We start from the raw sequence: 23,955 nt of genomic DNA on the forward strand, positions 1-23,955 counted from the left end.
GGAACCCCTAGTGTTCACAAACAAACGGTTTCTTAACTTTTAGTCGACTAGCCGCCAAATTGTACATTCGCCGTAGAAAACAAGAAAATGGATGCTAGTAGTATTCAAAAGTAGCCTATTTATCGATTTAAAAACAAATGAAACGATACAAGACTCCAAAGCTGCCGGTGTTTGTATTAATTTTTTTAATATTTGAAAAACAGATTCGTGTTTTATGCATTTATATGTTTTTCTGCATTTTATGTGTCTATAATTTGTATTATATGAGTATTGACTTTAATAATAATAGCCAGAGTATCGTCATGATTTGAGCGTCGACGCTGACCTCTAGCGGTTAGTCAGAGCATTGCATGAGCAGTACACTCATGAAATCATTACATTTACTGCACTTAATTGATGTGTGTTCGTGTGTTTTGTGTACAAATATGCCGTTTGAAGTTAGGTCTGGCTTAATAAGGAACAGCTTTCATAATCTCATCAAATATGATCAGAGCATGTATGAAGACGTTGAAAATGTACGACGCATTTGCGCTGGTTTACTGGGCCGTCTCAATCTTGTAAAACACATTGTTGACAGATTCACAATGTTAGTGTAGATTTGTGTCTAAGGAATCCTCAGCCGAAATCTGTTTATTTTATAAATAGAAAGACCAGAGGGATTTTCTAAAAATAGAATCGAACTATTCCAGAAAAGAACATAGAAGGTTAAGAATATGCAGCATTTTGTAAACAATGTGGGAAAATGTGTGAGCATCATGGGAATATTTCCAAGCGCTCTCATGTCCAGAGCCAGGGTTAATTGTGTAATATAGTTTTTTTCTAAGTCTCAGATGAAATGAAGCATGGATGCTAATGAATGCAGGCTTTGTGTTTATCTTGTTGAAAGAGATGCTGCACACATTATCACATTTTCAACTTTATTTTGTGCAAACACTTTTAACGAGTTTCCAAATGGATCTTGTGCTCTGGATTCTTTGGATTCGGCACAAAAACATTCTGTTTTGTTGGGATGTGGCCTGGATGATTAAAGACCCCAAACTGTCAAAGTTGAATGAAGTTAGGGGGCCACGGGGGCGATGAGGTAGCAGAGTTTCTGTGGAAACAAATCCATAGTCACATGGCTTCATACTAATGAATATTCTCACCAGCTCCTTCCAGACTGACCAGTTTGCTGGTCACTTTTGGCCTATGCCATCATCAGCATGAGCTTAACAGGGATCGATCTGTCTTTTAACGGGACCACCTTACTGAAATCAAATGACACAGAATCACAGGCTGCTCTCTATGGTGAGTAAACCGTGTTTGAACTCATTAATATGATCTGCTAGAATTTGGCAATCTTGAACAGTATATTTTACCGTTTTATCATTTAAAATCAAGCAAATGTGCTTATGTTATCTATATATATATTTTCTTTTCTCACACAGAAGTCAAGGTGTTCAATATCACGCTTTCTTCAGTTGCTCTGTGCATCCTGACAGTGACAGGAATCCTCAGCTGTATCTCGTACAGAAGACACAGAAGGTGAAAAAACAGATGAAAAAAATAATAAAATTGCAATGAATTAGCAATTAAACAACACAAAAAAAGACTTTAGCAAACCATTTCACATTGCAATTTTTATTTAAAAATCATAGATATATTGTTCAAAATGAAAAAAAAGTATTTTTTAAATAAAAATAAAGAAATATGTATTTGTATAGCTTTACAGCCAAGACACGATGATGGAAGTATATGAGATGGGAGAAAAATAATAATAATTGTAATGGTTTTGTTTTCTCAAAATGTATTGCGTTTCTCCGAGAAAATTTGCATTCACTTCCGAAAGTATTGGAATTTTTTCCTCCGCCCTAATTATGTCCATTACAATATTTTTATGAGGGAATGTAAATGCATTGAAATATACTTTATTTTAGCACTTTTGAGTTTGCTTGCAAAAGCAATTCAAATATAGTTTTTCCTCCCAGCTTATATTATTTCCATAACAAAAGTTTTGCGAACGATTGCAAAGTATCTCAGGGGACACAAAATCATTGAAATAAAATTCACTTCAATTCTGAGTTTGCATCCAATACAATTAGCATTTTCTCGCTAAAATATTGAGCTCGCAAAAACTGCGTTTGTGCTCAAAGGTGTTAAAATACTTTTTTCTCTCAACCACATATTTTTTCAATCGCAAAGTTGTGCAAGCGAATCCAAAGTTTCTTGAGGTAATGCAAAAGCATTGAAATATAATTATTCCAAGGCTTCTGAGTTTGCTAGGAAAAACTTTTGCACGCTCTTGCAAAAGTACTGCGTTTCTCCCGAGAAGGCAACGTTTATTGCAAAAGAACGCAATAGTTTAGAGAATGCTAAGTTTTTCAGGGAAACTCCATACTTTTGTGAGCAAAGTCAAGTTTCTCGGAGGAACTAAATATAAAAAATTAATAGGAAAAAAGCTAAACTTTGTGAGCGCATGCATAGTTTTCCACAGAAGTGCAGTATATTTTGCAAAATAATGTAAATGTTTTGAGTGCGAATGCAAAGTTTCTCAAGAATTTCCAAAGTTTGCTAGAGAATGCAAAAGCATTGAAATCGTTTTCTGTATAGTCTTAATCGGTCTAGGCAATCTTACTGGATCCTGAAGTGTGTCTGACATCTGCAACATTATGTATCTTTGTGTCACAGGAAGTGTAAGCGTGCACACGTCTATGAGAGCGCCGTGGCCTGCGAGGTTCCTGAAGAGCCGCTGGGTGTTATGTGTGTGAGGAAAACCCATAGTTGTTGTGACCCGCTCGCTCTGTTCAGAAGACAGGAGAAGCTGAAGGACAACTCCCGCATCCACTACATCTACACCAACCCTCTGCCTGTGGGACACGAGGAGGACAGGATCCCCCCTCACACAGTGTCTATACACACCCCTCTCCCACTGCAGGACTACACCAACGCCCCCAACAGCGGCATCGTCCTAGCCCCACCCCTTTTTTACATGCAGCTGTAGAAAGGTAGTATTCCAGGAACAGTTTTCTCACCATCATGTGATATGACACAAAAAGAGACGTTTAGCAGAATGTCCGTGCTGCCCTTTTTCTTAAAATGTAAATGAATGGTTGTGTAAAACAAAGGCTGTGCATCTTCTTCCATATGGTTTAATTGGCTCATAAAACAGCTGATGAAAGCGTGCTTTACAAAAGAAGCAGAAACTGAAATATATCCACCAGAAAAGCTGAGAGAGAGCAAGAGGGAAAAAAAATCAATGGCCATCGATATGACGATGACAAAACAAACCAGTAAACAATATTTTTAGACAATCGGCTCAGTTTCTCGGATCAGCCAATCCAGAGCCACCTTCCTGCCTTGGCGCTCGAGCTCCGCCCCAATCGTCTCCCGGCATTTCCTGTGGTAGTCATTCACCCAATCACGCTGCAGGACGACAGATATGTGTTATTACAGCAATCCGTGCTATAATGAAAGCCAATTCAGAGTAGTCTGAAGGATTTATGTAACTCAAACGCTCACACGAGGTCTCAAGGAAAAAGCAAGTAAACTTCAGATTTTACACGTATGCTGATGTCATGAATTGATGTACAGTAAATGACCTAAACGTAACAAAATGATGTAAATATTGTTGATGTAAATATTGTAAATATTTTTGCACTAATTAGTTTGTCCACAAGGTGGCACCACTGACCCACTGTGGTTAACAACAAACTACTGGAAATGCAACTACTTGAGTCTTACTTTGAAAGGTTGTGTGTTCTGCTACAAGTGTATGCTAACATTCGTGTCAAAACTAAAGTATACTTTGGGCTTTAAAAAGTAAGGTATGTATGTGACGTGTAGCCCAAATATGGCCCCATCCTCGCAATTTGCGCTCTGCATTTAACCCATCCACACGCACACAGCAGTGAGTAGTGAAATAAATAAACACTTTGTAACGAGCAATGTTTGTGAGACTTTTTTCAAAGTAATAAACAGACTACAAACAGCCTAATAACTAAAAACAATATTAGCATGCTAACTGGGGGTGTTTATACAACTCTACCCTAGTATCTGTTGGGCTGCTCTTACCTCTTTCTGTGTGAGCAGCTCTGTGTTGATCATCTTCAGCTGGATGGGGACCAGGGTGAGGGGTTCAAAGGTCAGACTACCTCTGTTTCTGTAGTTATACTGAACGAAAGGAAAGGAAAAACTGATATAACATACACTAGCCCTCTCTAGATGCATTAAATCGGTTTTGAATTAGGGTTTTTATATCTTGAACTCAACACTGACACCTGTTGGTGTGGATGAAGCATCACAGACATCCAGAAGACAATTTAGCTAGTGCATCTTTAAAATGAACTGTGTCAGAAAATTTATGTATTTTCTAGGCATAAATGTGAACAGATTATGGTGTGACTTGATGAAGTAGTTACCTTAGTTTTGGCAGGAATTACCAGGACAACGTTTTCCAGCCGAATGCCAAAAGATCCATCTTCATAGTATCCAGGCTCTGGAAACCAAACATGCATGAGACGATGTCATTCACAATGTAAGATGTAAAGATATCACTCAAATAACAAGAAGAAAATAATTATTACAGCGCGTATGCATTTCCGTACCATCACTGACAATCATTCCAGCCTCCAGAGGCTCATCGGCAAACGTTTTGTAGCTGATGCCACACGGCCCCTCGTGCACGTTCAGGAAACATCCGACGCCGTGGCCGGTACCGTGAAGATAGTCCAACCCAGCGTCCCAGAGAGAAGCGCGAGCAAACGAGTCCAGCAGATGACCTGCACACAAGAGCACAGTCCACTGAGACGAAACATTTCTCTCAGCTTCACTGAGTAAGACTGGTTTTAGAGATGTACCTTTGGTTCCACTGGGAAACACTGCAGCGCTGACAGCGATGTGTCCCTTTAGCACATATGTAAAGCATTCCTGTGGAGATCAGAGCGTGGAAGGACAGAACTATTGGCATTCTGGGTAGACTGATAGCTTTCAGACTGTAAAGTAGGAAGGGTGTTAAAAATAATATAAATAATGAAAACGGTTTACTATTTACCTTCTCATAATCAGAAGGAGTCCCAAAGTGCATCGTACGCGTCACATCTGTAGTTCCATCTCTGAATACCAAAGATACAAAAAAAATATAATTTCATAGTAGATATTTGTATTTATTTTAACTCGGGTATTTACATATTTAAATGTAGTGTTATTGCTCTTTCAGACAATTTAAATAAATGTTCCTATTAAAATAAAATGTTTAAATATTACAATATACAATAATATATATATATATACATTCTTAAAGGGGAATTTATATAGAAATAATTTAAAATAAATGCTGTTATTTTTAAGAAAATACTGAAAAAAAGCATTAAGTTTCAACTAAAATATTTAGCAGCAAAAACTTCATAAGAAAAAAAGTTTCTTGAGCATATTTCTGAAGGACCATGTGTCACTGAAGACTGGAGTAATGATGCTGAAAATACAGCTTTAAATCACTGGGATAAATTGCTATATATAGAAATATATATTTAAATAGAAAACTGTTATTTTAAATTGTAATATTATTTCACAATATTACTGTTTTTACTGTATATGTGATTAAATAAATACAGCCCTAATGAGCATTAGAGAATGCTTTCAAAAACAAAAAAATCTTAAAAATATACAAATATTTTATTTTACATGGATAACATTAAGATTTTTTGCAATATATAGCAATATATAAAAATATAATAATAATAATAATAAAATAAAAAAATAAAAATATTTTTTTATATATATATTTATATATATATATATATATATATATATATATATATATTTTTTTTTTTTTACATTTCACTCAGGAACACCTAACTTTTCAAAAACATGTAATCTTAGGTTGATTGTGATTTCTTTTGAGCAGTGTTCATGTTCTTACAAGTACTGAGCCCCGGAGTCAATAAGATAAACTTCATTTAGAGAAAGAGTCCTGTTGGTTTCTGGAAGAGGCCTTAAAGACACGACAGAAAAGGGTACTTAAAAATAGAATAAAAACTCCATTTAGTGTTTCCTTAAATACTGGATTATCAAGAGCTGAAGAGCTGACCTGTAATGTATTATCGCCCCGTTCGGTCCCACACTAGAGATGGTTGGAAAACTCAACCCAACAAAGTCTTTCTGTTGACTAGATAGAAATAAAAGATGTTCATTAGAGAGTAGTTTTATTTTTTCGTTGTCTGCAGTTCCACAGATCACCAGTTAGTGGCGCCAAAAACAAGACATAAGGCCGCATTTAAAATTCACTGCCAAACATTACGTCAGTATTATGATGCTACAGTTCTTTATAGAAATATATACAAATGTAATTAAGTCATTGAGTGTGGATAAATTCATTATTTTCTTCTTTTTGCAGGTCAAATGCAGCATGTTTGACTCACCTACGTAGTTCTTCAGCTTTATCTGCCACTGATATCTCTGTAACCGTTCCTTTGGGAATCTGTACAAATGAAAAATACAAGCCATATATTTTCTTAATTCATTCAATAAAAAAAGGAAACTTTACAATAAATAGCAGAAAAAGACTCCTAATTATATTTCCAGTTAATAAAACATCTATACAATGATACCTCTTTCTCCAGCCAAGCAAAAAGTTCACACAGCGCCACTGCGTCTTTGATCTGTGATAACAATAAATAAAGGGAATAAATAAAGCAGATCGAGTGAAGGGTTTCTGAAATATCTCTAGCCATGTGGACTCACGTGTGCCATCTTCATGCCCTGGATCTCTGTGGGGTTCTTGACGGCTTTAGCCAGACATAAGGGTGTGTATGGGATTGCAGATCTGTGGGCCTGGACAGTTACATTCCTTTAATCAACGATATTGATTTATATTCAGCCACTTTAGATGGAAAAAGTCAGATATCAAGACCTCTTTAAGGAATAGTGCACAGAAAAATGAACCTTTGCTAAAACTTTACTCTCCCACAGATCATCCAAGATATAGATTTGAGTTTGTTTCTTTATCAGAACAGAATTGTAGCATTGCATCACTTGCTCAGCAGTGAATGGGTGCCGTCAGAATGAGTCCCAACAGCTGATAAAAACATCAAAGTAATCAGTAAATATACAGTGAAGTTTTTGATGTGAGAGGACAACAAAGGATGGATGTTTTCACTGGAGGAAGCGGTGTTATTGATTACAGACTGGTATTTTGTCTAGAAGTGATGGTTTAAAGTTAAAACATCTTAGTGATGGATTTGTTTCTTACAAACATGCAGCTTTTGTTGTCTCTAAACATTAACTGATGGACTGGAGTGGTGTAGATTATTGTGATGTTTTTATCAGCTGTTTGGACTCTCATTCTGACGGCACCCATTCACTGCAGAGAATCCACTGGTGAGTAAGTCATGCAATGCAAAATTTCTCCAAATCTTCTACATCTTGGATGGCCTAAGGATGAGTACATTTAAGCTAATTAAAATTTTTGGTAATCTATTCCTTAGCTATTGAGGACGGGTCATACTGCAAACATAAAAAAAAAAAAAAAACATTTAACTTTCATAATATGACCTGCATTGAAAACATATACTGCCATATAGTTAAGTAATCATATATCAGTATAAACTCTGAAATGACTGCCTACTGTGACTCACCTTGGGTATGACTTGTGTAAGAGCGCAGCTGGCCTTGTCACAAATCCACATCTTCTCTTTGGGTGCCAGCGCCGCACAGACCGCCTGCAGCTCGGTGTACACAGACTCGTACGGAAAACAGTGTACGGTCAGATCTGGTTTGCTGGGGCTGTCCAGTTCCAAATGCTCCCGGACCGCAGGCTCCAACAGACGCTTGCTGTCCACAAACAACCTAACAACAAGAAGTGAGCTCAACTGAAATCTGGGACATTTTCAGTAGAAAGTGCAGACTCAGGAATGCATTTGTACTTTATGCTGCTAATGCCGATGATCGCGTAGGCGAAGAACACGGGGTTGTACTGTATATCTGACCCGCGCAGGTTAAAAAGCCCTGTGGAGAGAAAGAGAGATTTCATATTCTCAGTATTAATTCATAAATCTTCTCTCATGCAGTAAAATGTATTAAATGTGAATAATAAATAGGTGCACGCTACACACACACACACACACACACACACAGCGCGTGCAGTGTGGTGATACGTACATGCAATCTCATCTAGAGCTGTGACCACAAACCAGGAGATCTTCCTTTCTGCCATTTTCCCTCTCAGAGCTGTAACTTTATCTTGCCAGGTGAGACCTGCGTGGGAAAAAGCGACAAAAACATTTTTTCTTACTTTACTGTGGCACAAACTTGTGTGGAGGCTTCATGACTGACCTTCAGGATCACATTTCTATATTATCATCCAGTGAGATGTGCTGACCGGTGTATCTGAGTCCCAGGGCGATGAGTTTGGTGCTGGGACGAGGTGGCCGATCCTCCCAGATGGCGTCAATGAGATTGTCCTGCACCGCCACCAAAGAGTGACCCGCGCCGCTCAAAGCCTTCCACATGTTCTTCCACTGGTCTGAAAAACACCATCACAGACACATGATGCACCCGCATGACATCCAACAATTCAAATCATTAGGATATCTCCACAATACTGTGTTACTATATGTGACCCTAGACCACAAAACCAGTCAAGCTTTCCGTTGATGTATGGTTTGATATGATTGGACAATATTTGGCCGAGATACAACTATTTGAAAATCTAGAATCTTTTGGGGCAAAAAAATCCTTTAAAATACTCCAAATGAATTCTTAGCAATGCATATTATTTTATGCATGATAATTGCTACAAATATACCCCAGTGACTTAAGACTGGTTTTGTGGTCAAGGGTCACATATTATAAAAGATACAAATGAATTCTAAATCTTGAATATTAAACAGTAATACAATTATAATTATTATTATTATTTTTAATTGTAATATAATTTTAATAAAAATAAAGAAAATGTAGCACGACAGCCCTATTGATAAGAACAGAAATATATTTTCTGGATATGGATGTATATTTATTAATTTCAATAGTCTTAAGTAAAATGCAAAAGCATCATGCACATTGACAAGAATTTTAGATTTTTTTTTTTTAATGATTACTAATAAAATATATTTATTAAAAATATCTAAAATTATTTTTTTTAATTATTACTATTTACAAATGCTTTTGAATTCACTAAAATATTTGTACAAAAAAATTAAAGAAAAATTACAAATAAAAAATATGACTGAAAATATTTCTATAGATGACTATATTCATTATTTTCAGTAGTCTAGATTAATATGCAGAAGAGACATGCATAAAATAACTTTTAAATAAATAGTGTTAGTGTTCCTGTGGCTCAGTGGTAGAGCATTGCGTTAGCAGCGCGAGGTTGTGGGTTCGATTCCCAGGGAACATGTTAGGTAAAAAATGTTAACCGCTTTGGATAAAAGTGTCTGCTAAATGCTTAAATTTAGTTTAATTTTAAATGTAAATAAAGACAAATATTAATATAACTTTAATAAAAACATATTTTTGAATTCACTAACACATATTTGTATGCATATGTAAATAACATGTTTCCTTTAAAACAAAAAAAAAAGTTGCATGGCACCGCTATTATTATGAATGAAAATATTTGTATGGATCAAAACTCTATTCATTATGGTCTTGAGTTCTTCACCGGCAGCAATGATCCAAGGATCAACTCCCACTCTGGAGTTTTCTGGGAGAACGCTGATGAGCCAGTCCTCCTGAGATGGTGTTTCCTTCAGTCCTGACGATACAAAACATCAGAATCATACACAGATTGCATATACAGTAATCAATGCAAAGCTCAACACTGATTTATATTAAGTCATGAAGTTCAGATTCAAATTCAACGATGTATTCTTATAGATGTTTTGCAATGGTTTATGAAAAGCAGCTTCTTGGCTGACATGCTTTCACGATTACGTCACAACAATCTCATAACAGATGTAATGACCTACTATAGCAACTATATGTCATAAAACTATGCTATCATTCACTGTACCCATTTTCATCAAGGTCCAGTTAGTGTCCATCTGTTGGCTGGCCTGCAGGAAGTACCGCCCATCCGTCCATAAAGCAGCATGCTGTTCTGTCACTATAGCAGTACCTGAAACAAGCATGATTGTAAATTACAGACTCTTTGTTTATAATGTGGAATATGCTTACAAATCACAGTCTGCACATCTGTAAATCACTGATTACATGTTTGAGTTATGCATCATGCCACCCTTGAATGAATCTGTGTTCCACATGGGCCACCACAGTCAAAAAAAAAAAAAAAAAAGTCACACCACTGAGCTGTAAATCCTGTATAACAAGCAGCCTTTCATAGTCGTAAGATATAAATCTACTAGATATCTACTACATATAATTACTTCCCCATTCTTTGAATGAATGGCATTTCGTTGAGTGATCAGCATTGTCTTGTCTTGACAATGTCAAGAATTGCCAATTCGTTTTTTATTTTCATTATTTTTTTAATTCTGGGATTATATTGTGTGCTTTTGGTCTATTTCTAGTTATGTAAGTAATCAATATCTTTATATGAATGCAATCGTTCCAATTTCTGTAACTCTATATTTGATAAATCTCCACTGTGACTGAGTAAAAAGAGTATTACATGTTACTGTAGTTCATTTTATTAAAGTGAATCCTTTGCATGCACCTGCAGAGCCGTTGAATCCGCAGATGAATTCACGACGGCAGTCACAAGGTGCGATGTATTCACTCTGCAGGAAGGACAGATGCAGCGAGAAAAAGAGAGAGATGAAGGAAATAAGTGAGATCAGCTCTGTCAGCAATCAATCCTAATTTCTGTTGATTTACCTGATTTGGGGTTTGGGTCGGGGGTGTTGAGGGAACAGAGACACTACACACACACAATTACACTGCAGCAGCTTAAGTGGATTATGTCATTTTTTTATTCTAGGGTTCTGGATGTTAATATGGTTAAATGTTTTAAAAACAAATCACAGGGTGTATATTTATAAATCACAGGCTGAATGTTTATAAATTGCAAGGTCTATGTTTATAAAGTGAAATGTTTATAAATCACATTCAGGGTTTTCTTCAAATCACAGTCTGTACGTTTATAAACCAGGTTGAATGTTTAGAAATAAAAAAGCTGGATAAAATCACACTTGTTTTTACAAACAATAAAGTGTTTGCACTTTCTGTATTTATAAACCACAGGCTATGTGTCTAAAAATCACAGTCCATATATTTATAAATCATGGCCTGTACATTTATAAATCACAGGCTGTACATTTATAAATCTCATACTCTATGTTTACACAGTGAAATGCTTATAAATATATCAAACAGTATTTATACAAATCACAGGCTATATGTTTGTAAATTCAAGTTGAAAGCTTATTAATAACAGGCTCTGTTTATAAGTTTATAAAAACAGTATATAGTACATTACAAATCACAAGCTGTACATTTATAAATCACAGGGTGTATGTTACAAGTTTAGGGTTACAAAGTTACAAGGTTACAAGTTTAATAATCACAGGTTGTACGTTTCTAAATCAGGCTCTATATTTATAAGCCTGAATGTTTCTTAATCACAGGCTTATGTTTATAATGTTGAATGTTTATTAACACAAGTTGTGTGTTTATAGGCATACATGTTTATACACCACAAGCTGTATGTTTCTAAATCACAGGAATCACATTTGTGAAGCCCAGCTCAGGTGTTTTAAGGTTTGAGTGTATTGAGATATCACCTGATGTGCATCTCCTGACGGGACGATGTAAGCTTGGATGGGCTCTGTGATGTACTTGCTGTTCTTCATGGCCTGCCGGAGCTGCCTGAGCAACTCCACTGTGATCTTTGGGGACATAGCGTCTGCTGAGAGAAGTGGTCAAATTTACACCAGTCATCTTCACACTCATTTGCCAATGTAATATTTCAGTCAATATCTAATTTTAGTACACATGACCTTTCATTTTCAGACCTGTTAACCAAGACCAGGAAAAAATGTAACCTTGATGTTAGATGTATGATACACAATTAACAAGTTACTAATGCACTGACACTTGCAAAGTGAGAAATGTGTGCAAGTCTGCAAAAAATTAAAATAAATAAATAGCCTTTTGTAACCAGTTATTTACCTGAAGCCATTTTCTCTCTGTGAACCTGAGACTTTGCTGGTAATGTGGAGCTCAAAGTTGGAAAGATATGAGATTGTTAACCTGTACCTTGCACAGACGGTCTCTTGGGTGGCATGAAGCGGCCATCCCATAGTTAAAGATTTACTGTCATCCTGCCCTGTGATCATTCAACCTTTACCAAATGTGAAACAAAAGACACTAAACGTCCTCTTTCAAAGATACCAGTTTCTGTCATTAATATCAGTGAATGAGGGAATCAACTTAACGAATAAATAAATATAGTTTCTATAAGGGACTACATTATAATTTTATAATACTAATAAAAGTACTATGTAATTTGGAGTAAAGTATTGTTACTATAATTAATTTTTGTAGGGATTCCAGGAAATTCAAGATATCACAGATATCATAAATACCTCTTATTTATGTGTATGGTTAAAACCCCTTTGGGTTGTGCTAATTCATTCATTCATTCACAAATAAAACGCACTGTTCTCAAAAGGAATACACTGCATCATCCAATCATATCGATGGAATTATCATATCGACAGTTGATTGGATGAACTGCGACAACATAAACAATGAAACATTTAAACAATCGGTTCTCCAGCATTAATTTACACGGAAAATCGGCAGTGTACGAGGAAATGCCAACGCATCATTAAATTAAACCGAAAGAAAACTTGGTTGTAAGTTATTTGTTTTATGTTTTGTTCGTGGTAGGTGTGGCAGTTTCCGTATCGTTCCGTATCATCTAAATGGTATGCTTTCCAAAACAAAACAATGTATCTGCAAACATAACTTACTTTATTTGTGTTATTTATTTGCACTTATGTCATGACATATCTTCTTTGTTATCAAATGAGAGAGAATGTGTGATCCCTGCCAACGCTTCTCCATTTATCAAAACACGCGTGTTATGCAAGTGACGACAACAACAACAACACTCGCGCTGCTCTCGCGCTGCACGATCCACTGCTGTTTCCTGAGCATGGAGCACATACAGCGAACGACTGACATCAAACAATTCGCCAGTTACCTTAGAGAAGCGAGCCTTGAGATGTAAACTATTGGTAAAACTCTGCTGTTCCTTGTGTTAGTGTGTAAAGGAAGCTGCCATTACAGTGATGACGCGTGTGCTCATGTGACAGTCACGTGGCGCGCGCAGCGGTCAGTGTTTGGATTGACAGGAGTGTAATACATTAGACATTTAAAAAAAGTACATATTATATTAAATGTATCTGTGTGTGTGTGTGTGTATGTATGTATATATATATATATATATATATATATATATATATATATATATATATACTCTTTAAAACTGTAACTAAACGTGTTTGTTACTTTTTATAAAAAGTAATGTGTTATGCTACATCTGTGTAATTACTTTTTCTGGTAAATTAAAAAGTAATATATATATATATATATATATTATTTTTTTTTTTTTTTTTTTTTTTTTTGGAGATATATATAATGCATATTTGGGTTAGGTAAAGGACTGCATGCTTACCAAGGTTTCAATTGCTTTATTACAAATGTTGTAACCTTTTTCTGAAATATTACTACAAATTAAACTAACTAATCTAATTTACATATATTTTAAAATGAATATATTTTAACGGTTTAAGCATCATTATGTATTTAGTGTCAGAAAGAATTCTAATATACTGATTGCTGTTCATGAAACATTATTACTATGAACGTTGAAAACAAGTTAGGCTGGTTTCAGAATTCTTTGACATAAAGTTAATTTGAAATAATGTATTTTTAACAGTGTAACATTTATATCCTTGCTGAATACTTTATTTATTTTAAATTCTTACATCCCCCACAATTACATAACATTTATATGAGTAATATTCTTAGCAAATCACCTGCCAGAAATACAAAAACAAAAAAAAACGCACAAACAATGAAAGATGTAAGACTTCATCACAGGCTCAAATAACAAATTATAGAGTGTGTTGCATGAAAACAAGGGAGGTATTGTATTCACACAGATTGCATCATACAAATTTACACCGAATAGAAATAAATCAGAGATACAGGGAAGGAGCATAATATTAAGTTGGGTTTTTGAGGAATTTAGAACAAATACAATTAATCCCATTAATCCCATACAACACTATTAAGAACAGAGCAGCAAGATCCAAAAACATGATCATATTACTTTTTTTGTGTAACATGATAAAATGAGGAATGTTCTCTAAAGATTTGGTATAGCAATATTGACAGTTTGATGTATTCCTGCAGTTGGGCCAAAGGTGTCCTGGTTTATTCAGGTAATGAAGTAAAGGCAGTGTTGTGTTATCACTGCAAGGTCCATCTAGTGCCTCAGTAACCTGAGCAGACAGACTGCAGCCGTCATAGCTGACAGTAACATCCTGCAGGGGACCAGCATCAGTCCCATGTTTCCAGCTGAAGAAGGAAGGGATTCCAGGTAATAAAGTGTAAAATACTCAATAAAGATTCAAATGTTAAGAAACACAGGCTTACTTGGAATGCACGTCTTTGATTCTTTGAAAACACCCATCATGTCACTCGTCTTAACTGATCTCAGCTTCTCTTGGCTCACCTCACCTGGAAAACAAGTTGTTACAACAACATTTATGTTTCTATCTGTTTAACCTGTCACTATAAATTTGGTCATTTTGGTAATAGATCATTTAGCATTTTATATTTCTAGGACTTACATTTTTGAAGACTTAAATTTGATTGTTTAGATTGTCGTTACAATTTCACTACTCACTGTCGGTGTACAATTTCGAAGTGATTCCTATAAAACATTTGTCTTTTTTTTTGTGTGTCTTTTGAAAGGACAGGATTGTTCATTGTTTTAACAGACAAAGCATACTAAGTCAGTTCATACTCCCATCCCTGCGGCAACCTGTCTGTGACAGACGATCATATAAATGATCATACTAATTATAAAAATCATTTACACATTATAGGAGTGTTAATGAATAAACTGTGTTTGATTTAGTTACATAATATTTATATATGTATATATTTACACATTATAAAATATGTTTGTATATACAGATACAGATATTTATAGAATAGTTTATAGAGTAATTTATTGTATAACAAGTGTTTAACTTTTGGTCAATGTATACATGTGTCTGAAGAACATTTCACAGTTTTCTTCTTCTGTGTCTCACTCGATGGGTTCAATTTTTTTAAGATGTAATTTGAAGCTGAAAGCAATTCCTTGAAAAGCGACAAAAGCTGCACTTCATAGTCCGTGCTTTTGTTTACCTGACACCAGATACATGACCTGCTGGCATTTCCCATCAGGCTCTTGAGAAGGAGAACCAGGTAAGATGGAAACTCTGGATATGTGCAGGTTTAACACATCTGACACTCTCTTACGGAAATCATGCCTGTACACAAAATTATTACACATTACAATGTGTCATAATAAAGCATGTACTGCTTATGCAAAAAATATGTTTTAAATATAATGTAATGATTGACCTGTGATTATTATTTTATGCTATAAAGGATAAAAAAATCACATTATCATAGCAGCATGTACTAAAAAAGGTTTTAATACCATTCAGCCTCATAGTTTAGTTGAGAAACTCTTTAATGATTTTGGGTTGGATTTCTTCGTGCAGAGAACACAGAGAGTTAAAGGGGTGGTTGCGATTTCACTTTTTTAACATTAGTTAGTTTGTAATGTTGCTGTTTGAGCGATGAGCGAAGTTGCAGTGATGAAAATTCAATGCAAATGGAAATATCGTCTTTTAACATTCTGGCAGGTTAATGCCTCAAAAACACTTGGTGAGGGACAACAACAAGCTTCTCCTTGGGTCTGTTACATCACGAACCCAGATAAACTGTAACAAAGGGGTTTAGGCCATGTTGTGCTGCTTTAGAGAAGAGGAAGGGAAAACTAGGGGTGCATGTAAAAAATCTGTGCATATATGAATCGCAACCTAATGGATTCACAAGTTTCAAAACCAATGTTCTGAAGCAGCGGTTCTCTAAATGTGAAAACAAGAATTGTCAAAGGAAGTAAAATGATGAGAAGGAAGCAGATGATTATGGCCCAGTTATATCATAGACTAGAGCATTTTATTAGATGATTCCCACTCTATGTATCACGAGTTTCACCTTCTCCCTTCTGGCATTCAGTACAGAACTCCTATTAGTAAAATATATCGGTTTAGACATTCATTCGTCCCCTCAACTGTGAAGTTTTTAAATTTCAGGTCAAAGAACCAAACAAAATTATAGGAAGGAGACTTCCTATGGTGTGTTTATTTGTATTGTGTGTTTGTCCATTTTAGTCTTATGTGATATGCTTGCAACAAATTTGTCTTTGGGAAATAAATGAAGATTAACTAAACTAAACAGGAAGGTGAACTATTGTGTTACGCGAAACCAGTCATCTGAATTATAATTATTTCCCATCCATGATTTTTCGGAAAGTATGCAATTGTCAACTTAAGGATCTACTTCTATCTTATTTTAAAAATAAGATACTTATTTAGTATTTAAAAAAAAAAAAAAAAAACATTTTTGTTATCACATTGATACAGATAATATATCTGAATATTTAGCATGAACATCATTTTGAGGAATATACCTGCTGAAGGAGGCCATTGTGGGGAAAATCTGGGTGGCAGAAGGGGATTCTGGGTGAATATTTGCACATGCGGTTGTGGTGTTATTGAGTCTGAGAACTAATGCCCTATGGACAGCTAGGGGGAACAACATTTGAGAATTTCATTGTTGATCGTTATGCAGAATTTTATTCTAAAATATCATGTCTGTGCAAGTTCTTCACATGTGCTACCTGTGAAGTCTCCAGCCAGCTGCAGCAGAATGTCATTGTACAGTTGTCTCTTTTTAAGACTGAGGGATCCATGTCTGCCTGTCAGATCTCCAACCAAACAAGACAAAGCCCTGTCCTGAGAACAGTTGTTCATCTGAGAGAGAATGATTTCTGTCTTCATTATTTTGCATAGTATATTTTACAACTGTATGGGAAAATAGCAGTTCCCTCACATTTGTCGTGTTGAATGGATTATACATTTCTTCTTCGGCAGGACATGTACCATCTGACCCCACCGGCTTATCTGCAATGTACCAGGACGCTTCTGCAAACTAGAAACCAATAGCAAAATTCCTCATATTAAATTAAATTAAATATCATTGTGATAGCTTATATGACTAATAAAAAATTGATAAAATATAACTTACATTTGATGACTGTGATGTCCGCACATCCACTTCTAACATAACGTCACCAAAACTACCATCTGGAAAGGATAGCTGGGACTGAAGACATGCACAGTGTATCACTTAGCATTAATTTATTACGTTTAACATTTGTTTAAAAATGTATATTTTGTTTTTAGGGTGGGGTTTAGGAATGGGTTGAAGGAAAGTAAAAAAAAAAGAAAGACAGATGTCAAATGGACCAGATGCTCTGGACAAAATGTGATAGAAATATGCAATTATGCTTTTTACCATCATCACTGTTCCAGTTACAGCACTACTAAACATGGCCTTGGCGATCACCCAGTTTCCGTCTTGGGAGACTTCTGCTGAGATATCTGCACATCTCATTCTGTGAATAATAATAATGAGAGAAAATGCAGAAATGGGAATCAGTTGCACCTGCAGTTGTTTTCCTGTCTCACTTATTTATGGTTCCCCCTCTAATAGTTTATGGAGAAGTAAACTAATAGGTTGTATTTATTTCAAAGGTCAAAATGTTTGAGGATGTATGATTTTCGTAAAAAGGAACCAACCTTGAGCCATTAGCGTAATGTATGACCAGAGACCGGCCAATTATGCTGTTCGGTCCTGAAAGTGGCATGTTACCATCCGTGTACTGGTTCTGAAAGCTGTTCTGACCCGTCAGGTCTCCAAACTTCCCACTGATGTCTCCAATCTCATACTGGTCAACCGTGCCGTTCCCTGGAGCTGGAGATGAGGCTGTGTTCACAGAAAACGGGTTGAAGTGTCCCATGATGTTGGTGTCCGAGCAAGGTTCCTGGGTGCTCTTGATTGGAAGAATATGAATGTGGTAGCCACCAGCTCTCGCGTTAAGCCCAGTAAAGGAGATATTTAGGATTGTTGGCCCTTGAGGAGAAACTTGGGAGAATCTGACTTGACCTTCAGAAGTTCCAGGTCCAAGCCAAGAATCCGAGCAAGCAGAGGGAAAACGGTACAAGGTGAGGTTTGCACAAGCAATCCGTGGACCTGCTTGGTTTGGACCATGTATCACCAAAGAACGTCCAACCATTCCAGACAACCAAGAGGTGGTGTCAGTAAAAAAGTTCTTGGTTGCCACTGTTCCCATCTGAGACTGTAGGTCCACAGTCTTGTGCTTGCCGGAGATATCCCCAACTTCACAAGCAAAAGGACTGTCGGGAGCACAGTTAACAGTGTATACACTCCCCGTGGTGTCTATGTTGTATGGATTCCAGTGTCCTCCAGTGGACAGACAACCTCCCTTGTCATTGTCAGTCTCTGTGCTGATGGGATAGTTGTGGACATGCCAGTTGTGATTCATCGTAGAAGGTGCAGAAAGTTGTCCGTAGGATAGGTCCATAAATACAGAGACATCAGAATATGGGTCACTACTGAGTTGGGTGAAGAGGACCGTCCCCACAACCAGACCACGAAAGGCAGCCTTGGCGACAGACACTTCGCCTGGGTAGCCGAGACTTGCACAAGCAAATCTGGTCCCATTGGGAAGGTGCATCACGACAGAGCGACCCACAATGCTATTCCGCCCAAACAGAGGTAGGTTCCAGTCCGTGAAAGTGGCTTGAAAGTTATTTGATTTCTCCAGAGATCCATGCTTGGCGCTCAGATCTCCGACCTCAAAGAGATCATGAGTGGAGCCTCTTGGTGGCGGATACTCTGGTGCCTGAGTATTCACATTAAAGGGGTTCCAGTGACCCCCAAGGTTGTTGTTACTGCAGCTGCTATCGGATGGAGATCTCATTTGGGGCAGGGGAAACTGATGAACGTGGTACGGGCCAACTCTTCTATCCAGGTTTGTCAGGTTAACAATGATGGTGGTGAGATCAAACGGAGATGGTTGTTGGAAGGTGAAGTAGCCTTTAATCCCTTGCATGTTCACCACAGCACTAACTACCTTCATTGCGACGCTTCGGATCTCTGCACACATGTAGCTCGAGGTCAAGTTGAGAACGGCAAAGTGGACATTAGAATTGAGAGTGGATATTTCCAACCGAGACTTCACAGGTTCTAGAGGTGATCCCACGTTCAAAACACCCAGCTTTGTAAGACTCTTGGGATCCAGACTACCAAGAAGTGTATTGCAGCTGGTGGCAGAGCTTTGTGACACTAAGATCGTGACATTTGGAAAAGTCCTGGTCTGATCTACATTTTTTAGATCTGAGAGAACCCTTGCCCCTGCTTCTCCTGTCACTTGCCGGATGTAGATGTTTCCAGCTATGGGACTGTAAAACCGTGCCTGCCATGTCCTTACGTGGGACTCTGATGTAAGTCCAGCACAAATCCTTGTGCCAGTGCATGTGTCCACAAGTACAGAGAGGGCATCGAGGCTAATGTTCTGTTCAAATAGACTGGACACATTCACAACAGCCTGAGGCTGATCTACAGAAAATGTGAACACACTCTCTCCTATGTGTGACTTTTGACAGGGTGAAGCAAAATGGCCGTACATAACCGGGAATGTAGTGAGGGAGATATTGATTCGACATGTGCCAGTTCCTGTGAGATTAGCGGTGGACTTCTGCTCTGTGGAGTCAAAGAGGATCCAACCAGTGACTCCCATCATGTTGAAGTCAGCCCGATACTGCACACAAGAGGCAGAACCTGAACAGAGTCAACGGAATACACAAAATGTCATAAGTATTAACAGTGGTCGAATTGCAAATTCAGGGGGGGAGGGTGGTGTGATCAATTTCTTTGCATGGGGTAGGGTTAGGGTTTGTCCCATAGCTAATTTTAAGCAATGGTTTGTCTGAGAAGGTTTTTATTTAATGAGAAATTAGCCTTATTAAAGAGACTATAATTGTAAAGCTTTTTTATTTCATTCTGGGGCCTGTAATGGAGGAATCTGTGTCAGTACTGCCAAGTAAACAATATTTTGCTGAATGTGTTTTTGTACTGGTTTAGGACTGTCATGGATAAATAAAGATAACAATAAAACCATTCAAAAATAAAATCATTCAAATCAAATGATTAGATCAAAACGGTTGATTCAATTAAAAACTAAACAAGTCCAATTCAATTCAGGTTATTTGTACAGCGCTTTTTACAATACAAATCATTAAGAAAATTCAGTTTCTACAATATTTAGTAGTACAGTAGCTTATCAGTAGTGACTGTCAGTTTATGTATATATGGTGGAAAACAAGTGAATGGACTGTTAAATCACTGGCTCACGATTCATTCAAAAACAGATTCATTCAAGAAATGAAACACAGTGTTGCTCTAGTCTACACTGTTGTATACAATTATTAGCATATTTATTTGCCGATATTCAGAAAAGTACATTGCTTGTGCAATGAATATTAAAACATAAAAACTCATGCATGGGTACTTTTTCTTTCATTGCTTGAATTAAAAGGGCATTCTAACTGCATTCTAATGGTCTTTGTGCAGTGAATGCTTCTGGATTCTCAAGATGTGCTTTTGTTTCTTTTTTGCAAAGTCGGTGACATACCCGTCAGCTCGTCTCAGTCCCTTACAGTCACACCTACAGCACAATGATATTATGTCAGGGCAGAGGCAAAGGCAGCGGACGGGCCTGACGGGCGCATCCTCCTCAGTTTATTATTCAAATATAATATTTGTTAAATAATTATAGTTTCATCTATTTTAACACAATTAGATAACTATTATAACATCTGAAAAAACTAAAACTTTTATGTGTTTTTGCATAGTTCTTGATGAGTTTGACTTACAGCCGTTTTATCCAATGGTTATTCTGGCTTTTTCGGGCATGTTGCGCATTGTGTACATTTGTGCGTGTTGAATTACATTCAAATTTGAGTTACATTCTTCTGATTATTAGGCCTATTCATATTATTAAGTTTCTTTTATTATTAAATTATTAAAATTAAAAACATTTTGTGTTTCTATTACAATTAATTTCCCCCGAAGTAATTTCATAGTGCATCACCGCATGACGCACTGCGAGGACAAAAAAACATTAGGCTAGTTTAGGCTGCTCCTCATTGAATTTTTTTTTAAAAAGAGGTTTAATATACAATTAATTATAGGCCTATAATTAAAATTATTATATTAAAAAAAGCTCTATTTAAAGCACCGACTTAAAAAAGAAAAAGAAAAAACAACCTCTTTAACACAAAATAGGAATACCCTTTTCTCTTTTTATTTATTTATTTTTACATTTATATATTAATTATTTTGATGAAGTAGATTAGTTTCTCAGCGTCTCAGAGAATATATGTCGTCAATGTAGCATGTCATGCCAAAAGCACCGTCGGTTTTTACTTTCACTTTCTAGTGAATCAACTGAGATTAAGAAATTCAAGAGTTTCAATGCCTAACTCTTACGCAAAGTTTGCTTGTTGCTTGTTTGATATCCATTGGCTCAGGGTTCGAGATTGGGGGCTGCCGTTTTGCTCTATGCCACTGTATGGCCGCATTGTGTGCCAGCACACTTTTGCCCTGGCCCGCCAAATATTAAATTATGGCTACACCATTGTGTCAGGGCAATGTCTTTAAAGTCTAATCAAGGAAAAAAATATTCCTTCTGTTGTCTTCTTTTTAAAGAAAAACTTCAGAAGTTGCGCTAGAAACATTTTGCATCAAAAAATTACTGAAATTGCTTCAGCTTGCGGGAGCTTGTTACTGAGTTCTGATTGGCCAATCGCCATTATTTAGGAATTTCAACATTTAATTTGCACAATTAATTTTACATAATACACAACATTATAAGTCTAAAGGGGATGGTTGGGGGGAGGGTGGTTTAACGGGGGGATGCTTTTTGTCATTTTTTTTTCACCAGACATGCATCTACCCTCAATTCGAGCCCTGGGTATTACTATAAAAAAAATTTCATTCTTTTCAGGAAGTCTATAAAACTGTGATTTCAAGCATTTAATTTTAGCAGATCACATGCAGATTTATCAAACAGATCAGTCGGATGCTGTATCACTGAAATATTAATATAATATTAGACGCTGAGTCATGTTTCCAGTGTAAGAAGAGACATATTACTCATGTCAGCGCCTCTGTTATGTGTACGATTGTTAGATATCAATAAAACAGATACAGGACATTATTATCACCTTTATTTGACGGGTGGTTTCAGGTGTTAGTGTTTTTAAATTAAATTAAATTAAATTTATGCATTTAGCAGACGCTTTTATCCATAGCGACTTACAGTGCATTCAGGCTATCAATTTTTACATATCATGTGTTCCCGGGGAATCGAACCCCCAACCTTGCGCTTGCTTGCTTGCTAGCGCAGTGCTCTACCAGTTGAGCTACAGGAACACTTTAGTGTTTAAGTTGCAAACATGACATTTCCAAGAGATTCTCTAAGAAGAATGCTGAGGATTGTCCTGTTGAATTCAGCGAATTCTGAGGTTTATTGATTAAACAATGTCACATTTGAGCAGAGTCATACTGAGCAAGAGTAATTAATGCAAAAAACAGCTAAGTTTATCCAAAACTCCAATTCATAAAGATTATCAAATACTTTTCCACTACTTTCCCAATTGTGTTTAGGTATGAATGTTAAATTATATTTTTAATTCATACAACCTAACTGTAGTGTGGATACAGTTTAACTAAGTTGAAAAATGTGACTTAAAATTAACAATATTTCACATGTAATAAAAACTAATCATGTAAGTACATTAACCTTGAAGTTTGTTTACAGTGCCTGTTATGCCTTAAACATTACGTTATTCCTAATGAAACAATAAGTATCACATACAAACACTAGGTATCACTAGTTTTGACCATTCTTAAGCAATTAGGCTTAAGAATTAGGCTTAAATTAGTAACATTTTAACTAAGAATGTATAATTCCAATGTCCAAAAGTACAGAGTATTGTATCTTGTGACACAATGTGATGCAAATTCAGAAACCTCTCCCTTTAACTTTGCAGAAGTTTTCCAGAAACTCAAACTTGACAGACCGAACACTGAGAACCTTCAGTCAATTATTCAGAAGAAAAAATTGAAGAAAAAATAAAATAAATAAAATAACTTACCCCACAGGATGAACAAGGTCAAAGCTCTTGGCAGCAACATCTTGACAGCTGTTGCTTGTGTAGAGAGTGTGTATGTGTGTGTGTGTATTCAAGCAATAGTTAGAAAGTGATATAGTCTAGACACAGTTGTGTGTTAGTGGTTTCACAAGGGAAGCCTCTTGTAACCCTCTGTACTAGATCTTGTATCTGTGTGAGTTTGTGTGTGTGTGAGTGAACTCCTTGCTGTCTCAGTGTGTGGCTGGTTTGAATGAGACTCTGGCTTGTCTCTTCTACAGTCTCAATGGAGGGCAGCAGGGGGAGTGGCTTCCCTACATCCTGTGTTCAACTTTTTCTTGACATATACACAGCTGATAACATACACAACACATCATTTAAAACCATGGAAACATGGATTAGCACATTTTATCCCTGAATAAAGGGTTTTTGAAAGTGATAAAATCACTACAGAAAAAAATAAATACTGTTATACATCTTTGGGGTAGGCAAAAATGAATGGAATAGTTCACCCAAAAAAATCTTCGGCCATCCAAGATGTAGATGAGTTTGTTTCTTCATCAAAAGAGATTTGGAGAAATCTGGCATTAGATCACTTGGTCACCAATGGATCTATTACAGTGAATGGGTGCCGTCAGAA

The 23,955-nt window shown here is 36.5% G+C and overlaps 2 protein-coding genes across 5 annotated transcripts; both read right to left on the minus strand.

Annotated features, from left to right (window-relative positions):
* Positions 1-3,108: 3,108 nt before the first annotated feature.
* LOC127943097 (xaa-Pro aminopeptidase 1) lies at positions 3,109-13,289 on the minus strand. 4 transcript variants are annotated; one of them, XM_052539287.1, is made up of 20 exons: positions 13,148-13,289; positions 11,721-11,845; positions 10,655-10,718; positions 9,992-10,096; positions 9,641-9,733; positions 8,354-8,497; positions 8,134-8,229; positions 7,899-7,980; positions 7,611-7,821; positions 6,718-6,807; positions 6,585-6,635; positions 6,396-6,454; positions 6,065-6,142; positions 5,897-5,968; positions 5,030-5,090; positions 4,836-4,905; positions 4,584-4,757; positions 4,398-4,474; positions 4,051-4,149; positions 3,109-3,402 (listed from the first exon to the last, which is right to left on the minus strand). In XM_052539287.1, exons 2-20 carry the CDS (start codon positions 11,835-11,837, stop codon positions 3,283-3,285), a joined length of 1,863 nt encoding a protein of 620 aa, XP_052395247.1. In that variant the 5' UTR covers positions 11,838-11,845; positions 13,148-13,289; the 3' UTR covers positions 3,109-3,282. The 4 variants fall into 4 exon arrangements, with proteins under 4 accessions (XP_052395247.1, XP_052395248.1, XP_052395246.1 ...); XM_052539288.1 differs by having other exon boundaries at positions 11,721-11,842; positions 13,148-13,257; XM_052539286.1 differs by lacking the exon at positions 13,148-13,289 and adding an exon at positions 12,109-13,124 and having other exon boundaries at positions 11,721-11,842.
* Positions 13,290-13,622: 333 nt separating this feature from the next.
* On the minus strand, positions 13,623-23,584 carry LOC127943096 (uncharacterized). Its single transcript, XM_052539284.1, has 10 exons — positions 23,322-23,584; positions 17,877-19,941; positions 17,593-17,692; positions 17,323-17,400; positions 17,128-17,226; positions 16,916-17,048; positions 16,706-16,820; positions 15,370-15,494; positions 14,608-14,691; positions 13,623-14,529 (listed from the first exon to the last, which is right to left on the minus strand). The coding sequence occupies exons 1-10, from the start codon at positions 23,359-23,361 to the stop codon at positions 14,438-14,440; spliced, it is 2,931 nt and encodes a 976-aa protein (XP_052395244.1). The 5' UTR covers positions 23,362-23,584; the 3' UTR covers positions 13,623-14,437.
* Between the last annotated feature and the right edge of the window lie 371 nt (positions 23,585-23,955).

The sequence above is a fragment of the Carassius gibelio genome, chromosome A22 (assembly GCF_023724105.1).
Source record: "Carassius gibelio isolate Cgi1373 ecotype wild population from Czech Republic chromosome A22, carGib1.2-hapl.c, whole genome shotgun sequence".
In the NCBI taxonomy this organism is placed as follows: domain Eukaryota; kingdom Metazoa; phylum Chordata; class Actinopteri; order Cypriniformes; family Cyprinidae; genus Carassius; species Carassius gibelio.